Source organism: Accipiter gentilis, chromosome 20 (assembly GCF_929443795.1).
Source record: "Accipiter gentilis chromosome 20, bAccGen1.1, whole genome shotgun sequence".
NCBI classification, from domain to species: domain Eukaryota; kingdom Metazoa; phylum Chordata; class Aves; order Accipitriformes; family Accipitridae; genus Astur; species Astur gentilis.
In genome coordinates this window covers 23,391,749-23,411,042 of record NC_064899.1, presented here as the reverse complement: position 1 = coordinate 23,411,042, position 19,294 = coordinate 23,391,749, and the positions used below count along the sequence as shown (strand labels likewise).

Genomic DNA, 19,294 nt, shown 5'->3' with positions numbered 1-19,294 from the left:
CTTGCAACAAGATACCCGAGTATTTAGTTCAATAAAGAGGATACTTGAAGAAAAGCTAACCTAAAGAACCTGGTGAAGGCAGGCTGGTTTATATATCCCTTGATAGTATGGCATAGTGCTGTGCTGTAGGGAGGATAAACAGGATGACTCGAGATCGTTTCCATTTCTGCATTCAGAGTTGGAGTTCTTCACTATTAGTATTTATTTATATAGTGCTGTGAATGTTGGCAGTGCTTTTACAAGCATTAAGACAGGCTGAAGGGCTTAATGTTGATCTTGTTCTTAACTGGGTTGTAGACAGAATGATACTTAGGGAGACATCTTAGCCAGAAAAGTCAGAGGAGAGGAGGGGTTAATTGAAAGGGATGGTTTTCTGAAAGGAATTGAAGGAATTAAAGAAAAGAGCGTATGTTTGTGTAAGTGTCACAGGCAAAGATAAATCAGTTGCAGTTGTGGGAGACCAAAGCATCTGCCCTAAAGGAGCCGAGTCTGGTCTGATAGCAGCAAGAAGTTTGTACTTTTTTTACAATTTTTTTGCAGTGATGCTTATCGGACACATTCATTGCTGTGTTAGACTATACAGGGCTGAACTTTGAAATGGAGGCTGTGTGGGAGCATAATGGAAAGGAGAGAGTGTCAAAGGAGAAGCAGAAGCTGAAAGTGTCATTGCTCCACTTCAAACAGTGCATTTGTTTCTTCTCGGATGCCTTATACTGAGAACTGAATCTTTTTCTTCCCTGTCTGCAGAGAATTCTAGACTAAACTGCACTCACCTTTAGCACGTGAACGTCCATCATTCCACGCCCTGAATCTTAACATCTTGAAATAAATACCTCTGAGGGTATATAGTCGATATAAGCTGCTGATATGTTTCATTTTTAAAATAAAAATAATCAGCATTTAAAAATTCTGCTTTTAGAAAATGGTGTAGAAATTTTCTTTAAAGGAAGAATTATTAGCCAATGTTGGAAATTTTCATAACATATAACAGGTTTCCCAGCTTGTTTCAGCATTTACAGGTGTGCTAAGTGCTAATACACGCTTTTTGTTGTATATGCAGTGAGGTGTGTTGGTATATTGTAGTTGTCGCAGTGGTGAGTGAGAATACACGTTCAAGCCTGCACTCCTGTGGACTCTCAGCTTCCTGAAAGAAAACTGTCTATGCTGGAGCTGGTTTCAATTTTTAGCTTTTTTTTTTTTTTTTTTTTTCCAGCATGCTACTCTACCCTCCTCCTTCCTTTGCCCATTTACTTGTATCTGTGCTCATTAATTAATGGTAGGTTGTCCTCTCTCCAGCAATGTCTCTTTAACAACACTGTAGTTTTATCACTGGCTTGGATAGTCACTGAGTGGAAGTATTTCTGCTTTCTTAGCAAGTGGGAATACTTTTGTAAAGTTTTTGGTCTGGGATTTTTTTTGAGTGCCATTATCCCAAGAAAAGCCTTTGGCCCTATTTAGACCTTTTCAGATTTGTAGATCCCTGAAATTTGACAACTGAATGCCCAGACCTCTGCATAGTGAATTTACGCCTTTGACTATGTATTTGATTGTCACTTTTCTTAGTTCTCCTCAAAGTAATTCACAGATGCCCAGAAGACAAGAACCACAGTCAGCAGCTGTTGTTACAGGCTGTTGGAACTATTTTGTCTGAGACATTTATTTTCAGTTTTGTAGGCTTTAAGTCTTCTTTTTTTTAGTCTCAAGAGAGCTAGTTCCTTTTTACATGGAGAAGCTTGCAACAGTAGTTTTTGTTTGTTTTCAAATGTGAGGCTTGGATACTTTGTTTGTAAACGTTGTCCTGCTTTGCTACATTTACCTTTTCCAAAACATTGGAATGCACTTTCAAGCATTGCCTGGAAGCCTTGCTATGTCTTCCTATCCCTGCACTGAAGCCTTGAAATCCTCGTGAACGTTCTGTGGTACCTTGATAAACGATTGCCACTCCTTCAAAGAATGAACGATGCTTTTTCTTTCTCTTTTTTTTTTTTCTCTTTTCTTTCTTGCTTCTACACTTTCATTCAAATCCCTTGAATTCTTGACTTTGGCCAGGCAGGAAAGTTTCCTCTGGCAAACATATGTTATCCCAGTCATGAACTACAGAGGATGACATTACTGGAGGGCTGTGGATGCACTGCGAGCCCTGAGGTCTTTTGATGAGTCTGCACTGATGCTTGCCATCAGGTATACCTGATGTTCTCAAATAGGGTTGCCTAGTCTTAAAAGCCTGGCAAAGCACCTGTGGTTTCCCACTGAAAGTGGGAACAGGGAGAACCTGTGAAAAATGCCCATCACCTAATGTTGTGTTAGATGCTCGCAGCAGAGTATAGATGCCCCAGCCATTTTTGTTTTCATGTTTAGCTCTTGGCAGAAGGTGCTGAAAGGTGCTGTTGTACTGAGTTATAACTGCCCACAAAGGTTTCTCTTCCTACAGCACTGAGAGCTAGAAACATCTTGCGGTACCGGCAGCTACTGAGAGCTGCGTTCATGAGCATAACCGCTCTCATGGCTCTCTGAGTGCTGACAAGGGAAAGGAGTTAGCATAGTCCGGGGACTTGGACAGTTGCCTATTTGCCAGTCTATGGGCTACTCGTGCTTGAAGGCTTATTTGATTCCCTTTGTTTGGAAAGGCAACATACAACTAATCCATCACTGCGTGTTTTAACAAACACTTTTGTGTTAATGCTATGTTTTTGTGGGAATACGTACCCTGATGGAGAGCAGTATTGTTCAAATAGATGTATTTTGTTTTCTTGTCCAGTTGAGGCTTGTATTTTGTCTGTTCATAAAATAATTGTGAAGATGCTGTTGGTCCATCACAAACGTGAGAAACTAGGACATACAGTGTTCAGATGTGTCCATGTCCTGTTGAAACACAAGTGGCGTAGATCCCTTTAAACTTTAGCTGATGCCCTGGGTTAAACTTGGGTATGGAGGAAAGCTTTAGATCTATCAGAGACTTACTGTGAGAAACTAAGAGGCAAGATGATGACTTTGAAAACTCTGTTAAGTTGATATTGTGCTGAGATTTATTGAACCACCTCACAATAGTATGAAAGCTTCTTTCTGACAAGGAAGTTATTGATGGTTTCTTCTAATCACCAGTGACTTCAAGGTAGATGGTTGGTTCTCCCCTGCCTTTTGTATTAGCCTGGAGGGCTAGCCTGCAGATTTATATTAACACTCGTTCTTTAAAATCTTGAATTAGTTGCTTTTTATATTATTTTGAGGCATGATAAATTTTAAAAGCTTCATGTATGAAGAAAGTGTAGAAATATTTGTATTGTGTAAGTTAGATGCTTCTGTAAATAATCAAAGCTGTTTTCTTTCCACAGCTATTTGGACATTGGAGAAACAAAGAAAAAACCTGCTGAAGTCAATAACGAGGTATGATGTCTGAAATATTTAAGGAGTAAACCTGCAGTTAATGCTAGTGACATGCCTTCATTTATGCCTGATTTATATGTATATATTTATTATGTTTAATAATAATACAATTATCTACCATTCTGAACATATTTCAGTGATTATTACTCTGACTGCTCTGAGCACGATGCACTGATTATCTTCCCCTCAGCTTTCTGAATTGCCACATCCAGTTAAAAACTTACAGTAAAGAAAATCTCCTGTTGTCTTCATTGGATCTGGTCATAAACCTAAGGGAGCTTTTTTTCATGCAGAAAAAGATCGTGGGAATGAGAATTTTGGGAGCTTTGGACCAGTGAATTTTCTACAAAACTTGGTATTTTCTCCAGAGAAGGGACATTTTTGTTTGAAAAATCACACTTAGTTGAAATGCTTTTCCCAGTCACTGCCAGTGTCAGTTGTAAACTTCTAACTAGTTCTAGTCCATAATTCTTCAAGCTCACCTGTTTCTCTTTAACAGTGCTATGCTATAGCCTGAAGAGATAACTACAGGCTTCAAAAACCACTCTGTGTGGATTTTTGTGAGTTGCGTGACTCTGCATTATTTTTACTGTTTTATTGTGTGTGGAGATCACAATGATTCCCAACAAACATTTCAATTACAGCTTCTGCCTGACAAGAAGCATCAGATCACTTCTTTTTCAATTTCTTTTGCCTTGTGCTCTCATGCCACTTTTCCAACCAAAACATTAGTGGTTTGTGAAGCAGGTGTCTTCAGACAGTAGGACACCTTGTACTAGAAGACCCTCAAAATTCAGGCCTTAGTGCCCTAATGACATTTACTGTGATAGTCGGATACTTCTTATTCAGAGGCTATGAAATACGACACCTGTGTTTTATAATTGATCATAACTTTGTAACTCCTATTTTTTTTTCTTTCAAATGGGCACAATCAACAGGAAGCTGAAATTCAAGTCAGAGATTTGATATACTACTACAAGTACCATATAAATTTACTCTAAGTTGAATTTTTTTCCCCAGTTTGTTTATGCAATTGATCAAAACACTGTAGAGAGAGTTCTGTTGTTTTTGTATAGCCATTCACATCTTCCTGTTTGGGTCTTTTTTACAAAGGAAAGAGAACAATCTTAAAAAATAGGAAAAGTTAGTTAAACACTGATCAAGCAGCAGGGTTGTACTCTGTTGCTGATGTGTATATAAAACTGAGCAACACAGGTTCACATATGCACTAAGCTTTCCTATGTCTTTTATTCATAAATTCCATTTTTTACCTCCAGCATTTTCTTATTCCAGTCCTGCGTCTCCTCTGATCAAGTTTTGTGAATCTTGCTGAAACTAGGTACTTGCAGGGTGCACAGGCAGAGAATCAAGTAATGCGTCTCACTTTTAATTGTGATCGAAGTACAAGATTATAATCTGGGGGGGCGGGAGGTAAAATGTTTGTACAGTAGCAGTATTGCACTTACCTGAACTTTCAACACATAAAACATAGTTCTGAACCAAAAAGCCCACCTTTGGATGTATGACCAGTCTTTACTATTTTTTCTGAATACCTAAATGTGTGGATAGCACTGTATTTTATGCTGAAACAGTATCTGGGTGAATAAGAAAATTATTCTTACATATCCAGGACAAGAAAAAGAACTTGAGGAAATTGCTTCTAATTATCTCTGAAAATGTGGTGTTTTGCATTCACTATTATGTGTGATTCCTATGAATAGTGTGCAGTGTGACTAATTCCATGTGCCCTTTGCTGAGAAGGTAGTTGTCTTTTTGGAAGACTCTTAACCAAATCTCCTGATACTGCCAGTTATCAGGACAATCACAGGCTTGCTACTTTAAGACTATTTTTAAGGCTGATTATTTTGCTGTAAATCCTTAGAAGATTTTTGATATAATAGAAATTCTGTGCAGTTGGAGAAGTAGTTGGAGATATTGTGTTACAGTTGCATGTTTGGTAAAAGAGGCTTCTATTATTTCTTCTGGAATCAGTGCTCATTGTATATTATCTTAACACTTTCAGCCATCTCTCAGGGCTTTGAAGTAAACCAGTATAAACCATCCATTATCTCAGCTTTCTTTCTTCCTATCTGACTTATGTTTGCAATCTCCACGGTCTCTGTGGAGAGCTTAACTCCCCATGTTGGGTTTAACTTTATGTGATTGATTTATTTGGGGAAAGGAGTCATAAAAATGAGATGTAACCCAGTAATAGCCTACAGATTTTTATCTGTGTGTATGAGTAACAATTGTTTTCATGCCCAAATGATTTAGTCCTAGGAATGAACTTTCAGGGGACTAGAAGTTTTAATGCCTAAATATATTTATGTTAAAACAATGCGAGGAAACAATTTCTGGTTTTACTTTTTTCCAGGCATTGACTTGGAAATCAAAAACCTAGATGTGTTTTAGGGCCAGGAGGGGCGGCAGTATTCTCTTTGATTCTGCTGGATTTGTATCAGCAAACAAAACCCCCATGTTTTTCCATGGAGCCTTGTAGCAGTCTTTGATGCTAGCCTACAAAGGTATTTTGCTTTCATAAGGCATTATTTTAGATTGAGTTTCAGAAGTAAAATCCTCCCTGGTTTTTTTCATTAAAAGAAAAAAAAAATCAGTGCATGTGTGAATGACAACATTGCTAAAGAAAGAAATTTTTGGCTCCATCCTGCAAGCACAGCAAGGTGTAATTTGTGAATCATCTCAATGACTTCACTAGGAAGGTTACCATGGAATTATGCGTGTACAGAGAAATTTGTGGATCAGGTCTGAGTTTTGAGTGTTCTGGTGGGCTGGGGTGGGAGGAGGAGGAAAGAAATTAATAAATTCATTTGGCTGATTATTTGGCTCACTGCAACTTTGTGGGTTCCTCGCAGATCAAGGACCAGTGTACTAGATGTTGAATAAAAAGCTCACTGATGGCCTCATAGACAACTCCAGGCTAACATTAGGGTGTGTTTTCAGACTGATCTTTGTCAGGGCAATTCCTATTCTCTTTGTGCTGGTGCTGAAGTATTAACCTGCTCTCCTTCATTAGCTCCGCCTCTTCCATCCTTCCTTCCATCCTTCCTTCTATCCATCCTTTCATCCATCCTTCCTTCCTTCCGTCCCTTGCTTCCCTTCTTCCTTCCCTTCCTTTCCTTCTTCTCCTCCCCCCAAACACCCAAATGTTTTTAGAACATAATATAATTTGTCAGGGCTCCCACATGAGTGCTCTGGACACCAGTTCATGCTCATGACCTCAGTAGTGCTGCTGTTAGCTGGAGCCTGGAGACAGCAAAGACTGTTCTTCAAGCATGCTGCTGGGGATTGCCTTCCACCTTTCTCAGCTGGCAGCTGGCCTTGCTCTCTGACCGTGGCCTCGAGCGCGAGCCATCACAGCAATAAATGGCCTTGTGCCACAGTACGCCTGAGAGCTGCCGGTGCGTTCAGAATTGGTGCAGGGTTTTTTGTTGCCCACGGAAGGAGGTGGTCTTGGAGCTATTAGAGCTGGCTTGCCTTAGTCCAAGTTTTGGAAGCACATTGATGCTGGCCTGGTGGTGATGACAGTTTTTCTGTATCTGCATAGTGCCATATATTAAGGATCTGAAAGCTTTAGAAAGGTAGCACAGAAACAGTGTTTGAGAAATTAATGTTCAGTGATTAAGGATGATATCATCATGCTTAGGTACAAGGGTATCAATTCTGGTTGTATGAAGCACTTCTAATTTGGCATTTCCTATGTGATGAGAGCTTCTTGGTGCAGGTTTTTCTCCAGTAAAACAATTATAAATATCCATTTCTGATTCTGGTTGGTGAGGAGGGAGGCAAAAGGAAGAAAACTTCATGCAGCAGCTGTAAATTGTTTGCAGCTGTATGTATTTGTATGCAGCTGTAGGTTTTCTTTTGTGTTAGTTAAACTGCCACATGTTTGACATCTGTTTTTTGCAGTACTTTAATGTTGTTCTTTGAAGGCATCGTCTCAATTACTTTAAATCTGCATATAACTAGAAAATGTGTGTCAAACTAGAATTAAACAATAAAAAATTCATGTTCAAGATACAGTGTAAATATGGTGACCTATATTCAAAAAGAAGAATAGATGGGAAGTATAAAGCATTAATTTCTTACTAAAATCTCTTCTTACTTTTCTCATGGAGTGACAAGTAGTCCATCAGAAATAGGTTTATCTTCTTTAGTGAAATCTGTGAATCTGATTTTGTAAGGAGGGTGTTCTGGGGTGGGGAAGAAGAAAAAAAAAAAAAAAGAAATTGAGGAAAATTCTCCATCTCATGGATTCTGAGAACTTATCTAATTAAATCCTTTAGCATCCATTCTTGAGAGGTGCTGAGATGTAACATTTGGGGATGGGTTCTGTCCCTGACGAGAGCAGTATTATTTCTCTCTGTTATGCCCTGATTCAGTTTTAGCGGGAGCTTCTCAAATACCATGGTCCTGTTGGCCTGTAAGGTGTACCTTGCCTTGTCTGACACGTTTGGACTAGCAAGGGTTTACAGCTAGTAAGTGCTTGTGTTCTTTGTGTGTGCTCTACAGCTGACAACAGGAGCTCTGGGGAAGGTTTGGTCACGAAGGTCTTAATGTTGGTGTGTTCTTATAATGCAGCAGTGAACCAACTATGTAATATTGTGTAATTCGTTAAGCACTATCCAGCTATTCAATGTGAGAAGTGGAACATGCAAATAGATGTGATTGTCTGTAAGATGGGTCGATGTTGGAATAGGTTGGGAGGATACATTTTTTTTCTGTCTAAACAGATAGATTTATAGATGAGGGTCTATACCACCAAATACTTTATTATAATACCAGTACCTGATTTCACCATAGGCCGTCTTTGGTGAAAGATGGATGAGGTGGCAAGAGTGTGCTACATGTTGCCCATCAGTAGTGTCAGCATCCAAAAGAACATAAGTAGTGCAACATAAGAAAGCTTGTATTTCTACTTTTTTCTAGTGTAACAGCTGCACATAGCAGTTTAATTTTGAGGGCTTTTCTTTCAAAAATAAACATTGTTTTTAAAATAGTTGCAGTATGGCAGTAATAATAATGCTCTTAAAATCTTGCAAAATAACTGTAGTCTTGGTCTGTGAGGCCCATCCATCAATCAGAGTTGGATCTTTTAAAAAAATGTTACTTAAAAAGCCTTTAGTCATTCTACTACTGGTACAAATCAGGTTTCAGGGTGGTCTTCAATGAAATAATCTCATTATCTATTACTATTTCTGTTATCAATGATAGATTTCTTTAATCTGGTGTCTAGTTTCTTAAAATCTAGCTGTTTACCAGTCTAAGGCCTCCAAACAACTGAAATATATGGGCCAAATGCTCAGCTGCTGGAAAACAGCTTTTTTTTTTTTTTTTTTTTTTTTCCCCACCAATCTACCCTGGATATGGACTTGGACTTATAGCCCTGTCCTTCTGGGTGAAGTATTGTGTATCGACCAGTGTCAATATAGGATGATGAACGAGGGAGGGCCACTCTGACACTTTATTGCATGATGATATAATTTATGACAGAAGTGTATGAAAATGATACTGAACATTTATGAAATGTTTCTAAGCAGCAGGAGTTCCAGTAGTGTCAGTTCATGGGATGTCTGTAGCTCAGTGATCATTGACTTCAGTAGAGTTTGAGCCATGGCCAGGGCCAGGAAGGAGATGGGATGCCGTTTGCTATGCAAAAATACCAGTGGTAGCTGTGGTACTTTAACAGTCACTGGATTTCAAGGATAGTTAGATGCCTTGATACCATTTTTGCTTTTGGAAATCTGCCTCAGACTGTCGCACTTATGCACGTGATGAAGGGGGTAGTTTGAGAGAAAACTGAAAACCACGCAGAGGGAAGGAAGGAGTTTATAATGGTAAAGGCCTTGCAAGATCCTTTTCACTTCAGAACATCAGACTGCAATTTGTTTAATTTCACATTAACATCCAATTTCAGTTCCCTGGTTTCTGACGTAATCTTGATGCAGTAACATTTGAGCAATTATCAAGCACATTCTCACAAGTTATCATCCCTTGCCGCATGCTGCTAGAGCTGGTGGGATTTTAAAGCCACATCTCTGTCTCTTCTCACTTCATCTGCTGTTATGTGTATTGGGCACTTCCTTGCCTGTTTGTACTTTGCTTTCCTTAGCAATAGCAGCAGCGCAGCAGTTTAGGAAAAGCCCCTTAGTTGTCATGCTGCTGTAACACCAGATCAGCGTGCCACTCAGCTGATTTTCACAGTGCCACAAATTCACTTGACTAGGAGTGTGCATGATGGTCAGAAGGCCGAGCTGCGGGTTATGAAGAAGGAGAAAGAAAAGATCAAATCAGAGGTAAAGGCAGTGAGCAGCAGTGGTGAGGGAGACTGCCTGTATAAGAAAATTTGTATCTGGATCAAGCATTTTACTGACATGGCGATACTCCTTCCCTTCTGTTTTGCTGTTTATCCCAGCAGATAAGTGATGATGTCTCTTGCACTGTAGTATTGTGGTGGTAGTTCTGCATGGAAAGCTGGAACAAATTTCCTAGGAAAAGTCTGATTTTTCAATTCCCATTTTATGGTCTCTGCAACAAGCTAATCCCCTAGAATTGCCACATCCCATCTTAGTTTAGACTTTTTGCGGAGAGAGAAGAGGTAGAGACTAAGTTCAGATTTCTGCCTTCTCCCCCTTTCAACCAGGGACAGCCATAAGGGTGTGGTGAAAGAAGACACTTGTCGCAGAGGCATGGGAAAATTGTGTGTCAGTCTCAGCTGATGGCAGCCAGGCACTTGGCGATTTTAAATCCTCTGGCAAAGCCCTCACACTATAATAATATGTCTCAAAATTTTTTACAGTTATGTTACTGGTAGGGAAAGTAGTAAAAAGATTTCATCCTGACCCAAGCTAAAGCTTTGATACAAACTATTCCATCCATCACTTCTTTTGGTAACTGAGGTTCTTGTTTTGCAAGAGACATCCCTTTTGTACTGAAGGCGATCTGCAAGTACAAGTACATTTTAAATGATGTGCTTGAGGAATCTAACAATTAATCTCTTGAGGAAGTATGGACCAACAGAGTTACCATTTGTTAAATATAAGCTTAATTATTTGTAAAAGGTACTGAATGTTATTTTCCAATTATAATGTGTAAAGTATGGACATTTATATTTCTCTAGGCACTATCTCTCATCTAGATGGTCTCTCCCTGGGTGCTCAAACAGATGAATTTTACTTGTCTTTGGGGCTGGGTAAGCTGCTGAAGAATTACCTGAGCTTTTATATTTGCAAATCCTGTAGGCCACTATTTGTTTTAAATTCTCTTTGTTTCACAAAAATGTGTTCAGCTGAAACCTCCTTTCTTCTTTGACTTCTTATGACCAACAGTGTTTTGAATACACTGAAGTAAATGGACTTCTCAATGTGTTACTGTAAAAGCAAAGAATTGCAGGCACCTAAGAAAAGCAGATGTATTTTGATATTGAAGAACCAGTCTCTTGCAACTGAAAGAAAAAAGGAAGGTTACAGTGTCTGTATGAAATAGCATCTGTTATTAAAAGTTCATAGTAGGCCTGCCTTAAGGTGCTTTTCTGATGATATAGATAGATTTGCCCTTGCATGATAGCAGACAGGTTTTCTTAGGTAGTAAAAACACTGAGTTTTTCTGTCTGCACTTCACTTTTTCTCCTGGGCTTCTAGGACAAGGTGATTGTGTGGCAAGCTCTGACAAAAGTATTTTTTGTGCTGCTCAAGATTCATGGTCATTTGTGTTCCACTTGGATTCTTTTACCCACTTACATTCTAGAAAAGCATTTATAAAGTTATTTAAGAAAATTCTACTTATATGTCTCACTCTACGTAAAGCACATCAAGAGTTAGCTGTATACTGTAGAGAGATAAGGATTATGTAGACTCCTTTCCTTAGGTTCACAACTGTTTTCTATGATGTTTAAGCAATGAAAGTATTCTGGTCCACAATTTTATAACATTTGCCTACTTATGGTACATTTATAACATATTACCCATCGACTGGGAACTGCTGTAGGGCAGTAAGTCTGAAAACAGATGTTGTAAGAGCTGGTTGGTTGTAGGCCAAGTGTGTGGCTGGTTGAGGAAGGGTCACATTACTCAATTCTTTGAGCGGTGGGTTCATTACGGAGCGCTGTCGTTTTAGCATTACAAGTGGCTGTGTATGGCTCTTGGACTGTCAGATTCAGTGATGTGTGTCAGGGGCCCTGGTGTGAGGGATGCACTAGGGACTCTCAGCCCACCACCCAGCAGGTCTTGTGCTACCTTTCCAGGTCCAGGTTCTTCCCATGTTCAGCCTGGGTACCCTTCTGCACTTCTGTTGCCTCACACATAGTAGCTGTGTCCTAGTCACATTTTTCCAGTGATTCATCACTTTTTTTTCACTGTTTTACATAGACGTATTTCATTGTTCCATAACTCTAGTTCAATTGCAGCTTCTTCTTTTATCAGGTGGTTTAGGTGTGGTCATATTTGGAGGAGTATTTGTAGAATGGAATAATCAATATTTTTACTAATGATTCTTCAGATTAGTAAAGATTCCTCAAAGCTTTCATACATGTATGATCCAAATATTTGTATCAGAACATCTCTTTCTAGTGAAAACACTTGATAATTACAAGGATTTGAATGAGTGTTTGAACATTTTGAAACTTTTTAATTTCCAGTCCAGTGCCTGTCAGTCCTCACATTGGTCACATGCTGGATGACACAGAGGTGTGCTAGGACGTGGAGTAGAGTGTGTTTCCTTGCTAGGGAACTTCACAGAGTGTGTCTGTTCCTGTGATGAAGTGTGACTGCAGAATGAAACTGTGACTGGCAGAACGTGCCTTCTACTGGTGGTCTCCAGCTGCAGCAGATCAGCTTAGTACCACTCCTGCTGTGGGGCCTCGTGGGCCAGACACAGTCTGTCAGCAGATCGCAGCCTAGGTCAGTTGGCCATCGCGTTCTTGGTGAGATCCTGGGCCAGGAGAGGTTCTCCACTTGTCCAGTGCTGATGGAAGAGGTGGGCACCATGACAGAGGGATGTGAGGTGGAAAATACAATGTCTAAGACTTGGTAGGTCTGAACTTAGCATCAGAATTTTCCAAAAAAGCGTCTGAGATGTTGCTATAAAAGTATTTTGAGGAGCTGCCGTTTCTCTGTTTCCCGCTGTTTCTCTGTATTTTAAAATTAATTTCTTTTAGTATCATTTATGGCAATTATTTCTTCTGCATCCTTTAAGTGCATCTTTGTTGCTAGACAGTGGAGTCACCACTCATCTGTCAGCAGTGATATGATTTGATTAATTTGTAAAAATTGAATTTTGGAAGTTTATAATGTTGTCTTGATTTCACAAATTATTTTGGTATATTTATGCTGGATATACCTTGTCCCTAACGTACTTGCATATTTTTTCCAAGTACATTCTCATGAAAAATCCCAGTATTTATAATTACTGTTTATTTCAAACCTAGCATTTATCATATCTGACAAATAATGTACATGTCTAATCATAAGAAGAAACTTGTCATTGGATTCTTGATTCACTTTAACTTTTAACTGTCAGTTAGAAATGGTTCATTGATATTTTCTCTGTACAGGAGATAGTTTTGTGAGGGTAAGAGAGTGTCTGAATAGATATTAGAAATGATCCCAGTATGTGCAAATTACAGCCATTTGATGTCAAAACAGCCTATCTTCACAGGATATTCTTTCCTAAGAATTAGAATGAAACGAACACAATTTGTGCTACCCAGACTTACTGTACACAAAATACTTGTATGTCTGGAAATGAATTGTGTATACATAATATTAATTGTATATATAAATATAAATGTAATATAAATTGTGTATAAAGTAAGGCATTTCCCTTTTTCTGATGCTGAATTAATTAGGAATTTTACTGTAGGTGTAGTTCCGGGAATAAGACTATCAAAATGCAAAGATTAAAAAAAATGGGATATACATCTTTAATCTCCTGAGCAAGATCTTTAATAGTTAAATTTTATTTGTCATTGTTTGGTATTTAGTATCCTGGTAACATAATTAGCACAACAAGGCATACAAACCAGATACTCTTCCTGAGTGTTCATAATCTAATACCAGGAGGAATCAGAGGAGAACTGACCAGACATCCAGTTAAAACATAGGCTGTGTCCTTTTTTCTCATTGGGCCTATGAATTAATAAAATTTATATAGTTCTGTATACTTGGATTGTGCAATTTTGAGTATTTTGATTAACAGCTGATTTACAGATGGATTTAGTGGATTTTGGAGCAACAGAAAGACTTGTAGAGGCTTTGGTTCATGCCACTGGAGAATTTTGTGGTCTGTATTGAGTTTTGAAACTTGAAGGTTGGTCTCTTCTGTGATTAACATGTCTGTCTTGTTCTGTAGGATAACTGCTCTTTCTGCTCTGTGAGGAGACTAGGAGGAAGGGAAGAGATGCCAGTACTGAAGTTTTTAGTGAGTCACGCTAGTCTCATTAAAAACTTGTTGCTGCATACTAAATTGACTTACTGGAAACATTAACAACTTTTACCTTTGATTAAAAAAGATGAAAAAACTATTTTTGGGGGTTGCTTTTTGTTCTTCAGCTGTCACTGTTCACAGGTTCAGGTCCTTCTGATCAGCCATGAAGGCCAGAGACTTCCTTTTGGTTTAAATGAGTCTAAGGAATTTGGGGAAAATACACAAGTTGTCAGAGGCAAAAATTGTGGGAATTGGCAGTATTATGTCAGTGACAGAAATGAGTATCAGGATCTATTTTGGTTGAATAAAATCTGCTTTATTGATGCCATCATTGTGTGTGTTGTAAGCAGTGTAGGGTATAGAATGATGCAACTCGGAGAAGAGGTAGGAGCTGTTCTTGGGATCCAGAAGCAACACAGCTGTGATCTCTTTTGGAGCACTGCACAAGCTAAGTGCCTGGGCAGTTAAGGCCATGCCAATGTTTGATTTATCCCAGCTGAAGATCTGTCCCTTAGTCCAATGCCCCAAAACTGTGACAGATCGCAAGTGAAACATTTTTCTTTCCAGGGCTTAGCTAGATGGGGTGAGGCTTACCCCCCGATGCGCAGGGGATATGAATTCCATTTCACTTACCATGGCTGAAAAGGAGGGTGATTTACCTTGGAGGTGAACAGAGTGGCTTTAAACACTTTGCGAATTTTGTAGGAGCTTTGCAGTCTAGAAGGCTCCCTGAATCAGTCCACGACCATTCGTTCTAGCGTAGTTCATTTCCGGCTCATCTATGCTTTATGTGGGCTGAGAAGTTTGTGTACTGCCGTGGTGTTGTGACCTATTTATGTGAGCTTGGACATACGCTCAGTTAATAGCAGTTTGAGTGGTGCTTTGTATCCACACCAGTAGAAAGGCCAGTGGTCTCTTGCTCAGGGCTGTTTTGTACTACCCAGTGTACCATCTAGAAATGCAAAGTAGCCAGGGAAATGTAGATTATCCAGGTTAATTACTGTGTAGGATAACTGAAATGCTTTTGTACTGACAAAATACCTCAGTGAGTTTGACTCTGCATCTTTCATCAAAGTGTATAAAAATGCCCATTTAAAAAAAGTCATGTTTCTATGAAATAGATGTTTCCTATGCTGTAATAGCTTTAGAAAACTTATCGTTCTAATTTGCTTTTGATCACTGAACCTTGAACATTCCTTTCTTTCACATCACAGGGTGGTGATGGTGTGTATAAATGGGATTTTGGTTCTTTTGACCCCAGTTCTACCCTAGGGGAATGCAAATATTTGTTCTCAATTTTCCTGGGCACATTGATTAACAAACAGGCCATTGTAACAAACTGGCAAAGCCATGGTTCATTGCCTGAGCTGATAAATTTGGAATGTGACATTGTGTTGAAATATTTAAAACTTCAAAAGCTTAGTTATAAAGTGACATTATTCATATGAGTGAGATGCTCATAGCACCCAAGACTACATTGATACAGCTACAAGAAAGGCCAGCTCTTAAACCTGTATAAATCAAACCAGCACAGAGCATCTGATTCAGGGAGGTTACGTTTTTTGACTGGTTTGCTGCCATCCAGTATGTCTATAAATATGTGTAAACCTGTAAATCTTGCAGTTGTTCAGTTGCCCCCTTTGATGGGGGGCACTTCTGCTAAGAAAAGGTAATAAATCAGATAGCCATACCATTTCTTAGCTATGGATAACTAGCCTGTGTCTTCATGGCAGCCTGTGAAAGTGCTGCCAGACCTCTGTATTTAGCATGTCTCTAATTATTTAATATACACTGGAGGAAAAAGAAAAGCTAAGAATGGTACATTTCTATTTGAAACTATTCTCAAGTGCATATAAGTCACCTTTTTAGAAACTAAATACACTCAGCATGTTCAGAGGACAAATAAAATACTATTGAATGAACTATATACTTTTTGGATATATAAGCATTGATTCTCTGAAGAGACACACGCCTCTTGCAGGTCCTGAGTAGCCAACAGGAGGTTGAGAAGTTTGCTGAGTCTGTCCCACTTTCCAGTCTATATTTGAATAATGAGTGAGAAAAGTATAATGCAGTGTTCATAGAAGCAAAAACTTTATACATGGGGATCAGCAAATAGGTTCACACCAAACAAAACAAATACACATCATTTTGCTACATCTCCATTTTAGGGATGAAGTTTTTTACCTTCTACTGGTTAACACATTTCTGAAGAAAGAAGTGAAAACCATTCATTTTTATCTATGTATTCCAAACTAATGTGTGGGTTGCTCGGAGTCCTTACATGAATAGCCGTTCTCCATGATGCTTTCCCTGTAATGCCACATATGTAGCACTTCTTTGAGCTAGAAGCATTGCATGAGCAAGCCCATCTGTAGTGTTATAAAAAGAAGTAACATGTTTTTAGCTGACCTTCAGTCTTTCATGTGGTCAGTTGAACATAAACATAATAGAAATTTCTGTATTAAAATTATTTTAAATGGGTATATATATGTATATATACTCATATATTATATACATGTATACACATGTGGATATGCACACACTAATTCAAAATGGTTTTCTTAGAAAAACTATTTTTCATATGTGTACATATGACAGTATACCTGAGGTAATGGTATAGATGCTGATCATTTTGTTTTGTTTTTTTTTGCCAACAGCCAACAGTGGAAGATGTAAGTACCTAAAGGAGATTGTGCAATGTGTTGTATATGTTTGTTCAGTGTTTTGTCTGTGTTTGTTAAATTTTGTGAATATTTAGCATATTTTTTAGCATAAGGGAAAAATGCATAGAATGTTGTTATAAAGCAGCTGTGAGGGTATGGATTTTTTTTTACCACGTTTCAGTTAGATGCCGATCTGCATCTTGGCCTTGTATTTTCAAAGGGATGTTAGGAGGCACTCAGCTGCAGCTAACATTCAGCAACACAGATTCAACCACAGTGAATTATGACTGAAGATGAAAGCTGGCCTCCAAGAGCTTCTCTGTAGAATGTACTCTGAAATTCAAGTGTTTACAGAGATCTCAAACACTGCAGGTTGATCCCCAGTCCCAGAACCTAGCCTGTGTTGAGTTTAGCTGCTTTGTTTTTCCCAGACTCTGCAAGGTGCTTTGCAGAGTTATTTCACAGGTGGTAACTCCTCTCTGAAGCAAGAAAGATACACACTGCTGTCGGTGTAAGAGGCACTGTGGGAAATAACAAATTCTTTGTAGAATAGAAAGGTAAAAATTATGGTGGTTTTCAGTGTCTGTGATCCCATGCTGTATTTACAACTGTGTTTATCTCTTGTTGCCTTGCAAATTCTCATCTGATTGATTGCCTCCAGCTTGAAGTTCCCTCTGAGTTTCAACGGATATAATGCTTTCTCCTTCCTCCCCTAAATACTTTGTGTTGCTGCTGTACGTTGTCGTGTAATACCTCAGATGAGTATCTCATCACAAATTATGAAATGTTGGCAACATTTGTCAGTAGGATATGGAAGCTGCCCTTGAATGGGTCTTTTCAAACAAACTGAAAATGTATGAAATTTAAAGATAAAATCATAATGCGGCTAGACCATTGATTAATGTAAATATGCTGACGTAAATGGGAAAGTACTGATGTACATCAGCTGAGAATGTGGCTGGTGAAATTAAAAGAAAATAAAAGGTTTAGGGGGCTAGTGATGCTGGTCTCTTAATGTCAGCACAAACTTTCACCCCAGACCACATCGGTGTTAATATGTAACTCTGCAGTGCCAGAGAGGTCAGGCTATTCCTGCCACTGCAACAACCAGACACTGTGGTACCTCCTACGAACAAAACAGGAACAAAAGCATGTATTCTTTAATTAAATCCTGGATCAGGTCTTCCGCTGGGGTGGTTTGGCATAACTCCATATACTTTAAAGGAACTAGATTGATTCACAGTGGCTGAGCACTTGGTCTTTTATTAACGTATACTTCTGTGTATTGAAATTATGTGGCTTGCTTTTCATAACCATAAGTAGTTTAACATTGGTCAGACAGAAGTTGTTCTAAACTCTATGAGGTAGTAACTTGAAGACTGTGCCAACCCCCCCCCCCCAAAAAAAAAAAAACTAAACAGAACAGTCAGTTTAATTAGAAGAATGGTGTATAGGGTGAGGTCTTTTGGGGTTTTGGTTTTGGGGGTTTTTTCTTATTTTTTTTCAATCACAGTGCAGTCTAGATTTAGCCAAACTGTTTTTTAAAAAGGTGCCTTCGGAACAGGCTAGGGTTGCTGGTGCTGAGTTTTTGGGCTGTTGTACTTGGAGAGCTTGATATACTATGCTGTAGCCAGAACATACATTGGGCATCTGTAAGAGTTCTCTTGTGCATTGTGGAATATTATATTATACTATATTGTAGTTGCTTGCATGTCTGCATGCTTGCCAGCTTCAAAATTAAAGGTGTTCTGCACAGCTCATTTGCAGCACCCCTGTGCAGGCACTTCCCTCTGTTTTTTTTTTAAATTTTCTTATAATTTATATATTTATATTCTCCTTTCCTCTCTCTCATCTGCAGCATCAGAGTGTCCCTGTTTCTTGGATGAATATAAAGAGTTCATCTTTCTTTTGGCCCCTGAAGCAGATCAGGTGTAAAACATGCCTTCAGAAGGCAAGCAGTCCCAAAGATATTAGTTATCCCTCTTCTTCCAGACAAACGAAAATAGCCTAAACATCTGCCTAGGAGCATATGGACCCCAAGAAACGAGGCAGTGCGCTTGCCCCTGCTGTTCATGTCGGGTGGAGCAAAAGACTCTTCAGAGAGTTCTGTGCCACCACAGTCCGGCATCTGCTTAATTTAGTCTGGGCCACTCTGCTCCAGGCTCCCAGAAACTGAGGTCTTCTCTATGGACTGTGCTAAATACTTGTGGGTGTTTTAATAGTGTCGTAGTCATTTTAGTGTTTCCATGCACTGATTTTTGTGGTGTTACGTTAGCAAATGTAATATTGCACTAACATATTCTTTTCACCTTTTAATTAGCGGGTACATTTGATGTAAACACGCTTAGCAAAACAACGCAAGATTGCATTTTGTTCCGGTTTAGGCCGTGTTTAGGTAGAAAAGACAAATATGAACTCTCTGCCCAAGCTGGACCCCTCCAGTTTGCTTGTTTAAGAACAGGGCTGACTTGTTAGGCCAAAGAAGGCTGCCAGAAATATTAATGACTCTTTGACGGAGTAACCCAAAAGACAGACTTGCAAGCTGATGCCACAGTATCTATTATTGGCAGAAATACAGTCCTTCGAATAATAAATGAGCCCTTAACATCTGTCAGGCTGCTTGTTTACTCAGGGGCCCCGTGATTGGGCTGCATGCAATAACATGATGGCCTTCTGAGGAGGCTACATCAAAATTAATGGTTTCATCAGCTTGCAGGAACAACTAAATAATTGGGCACACCTGGGACTATACTAAAGGGCTCCTTTATGCTTAGCAAACACTTTTTAACTAGTTTCAGTAAAGT

At 39.0% G+C, this 19,294-nt stretch overlaps 3 protein-coding genes across 5 annotated transcripts in view; 2 read left to right on the top strand and 1 right to left on the bottom strand.

The window, feature by feature from the left end:
* GPLD1 (glycosylphosphatidylinositol specific phospholipase D1) overlaps window positions 1-19,294 on the top strand; it is a 489,207-nt gene that overhangs the window by 48,971 nt on the left and 420,942 nt on the right. The window lies entirely within an intron of this gene.
* Window positions 1-19,294, bottom strand: part of NRSN1 (neurensin 1) — a 677,204-nt gene that overhangs the window by 591,054 nt on the left and 66,856 nt on the right. The gene's annotated exons all lie outside the window — the stretch shown is intronic.
* Window positions 1-19,294, top strand: part of DCDC2 (doublecortin domain containing 2) — a 68,476-nt gene that overhangs the window by 1,718 nt on the left and 47,464 nt on the right. The window contains exon 2 of the mRNA XM_049823696.1: window positions 3,333-3,384. Within this exon, the coding sequence (XP_049679653.1) occupies window positions 3,333-3,384 (52 nt within the window). The remainder of the gene's footprint in view (window positions 1-3,332; window positions 3,385-19,294) is intronic.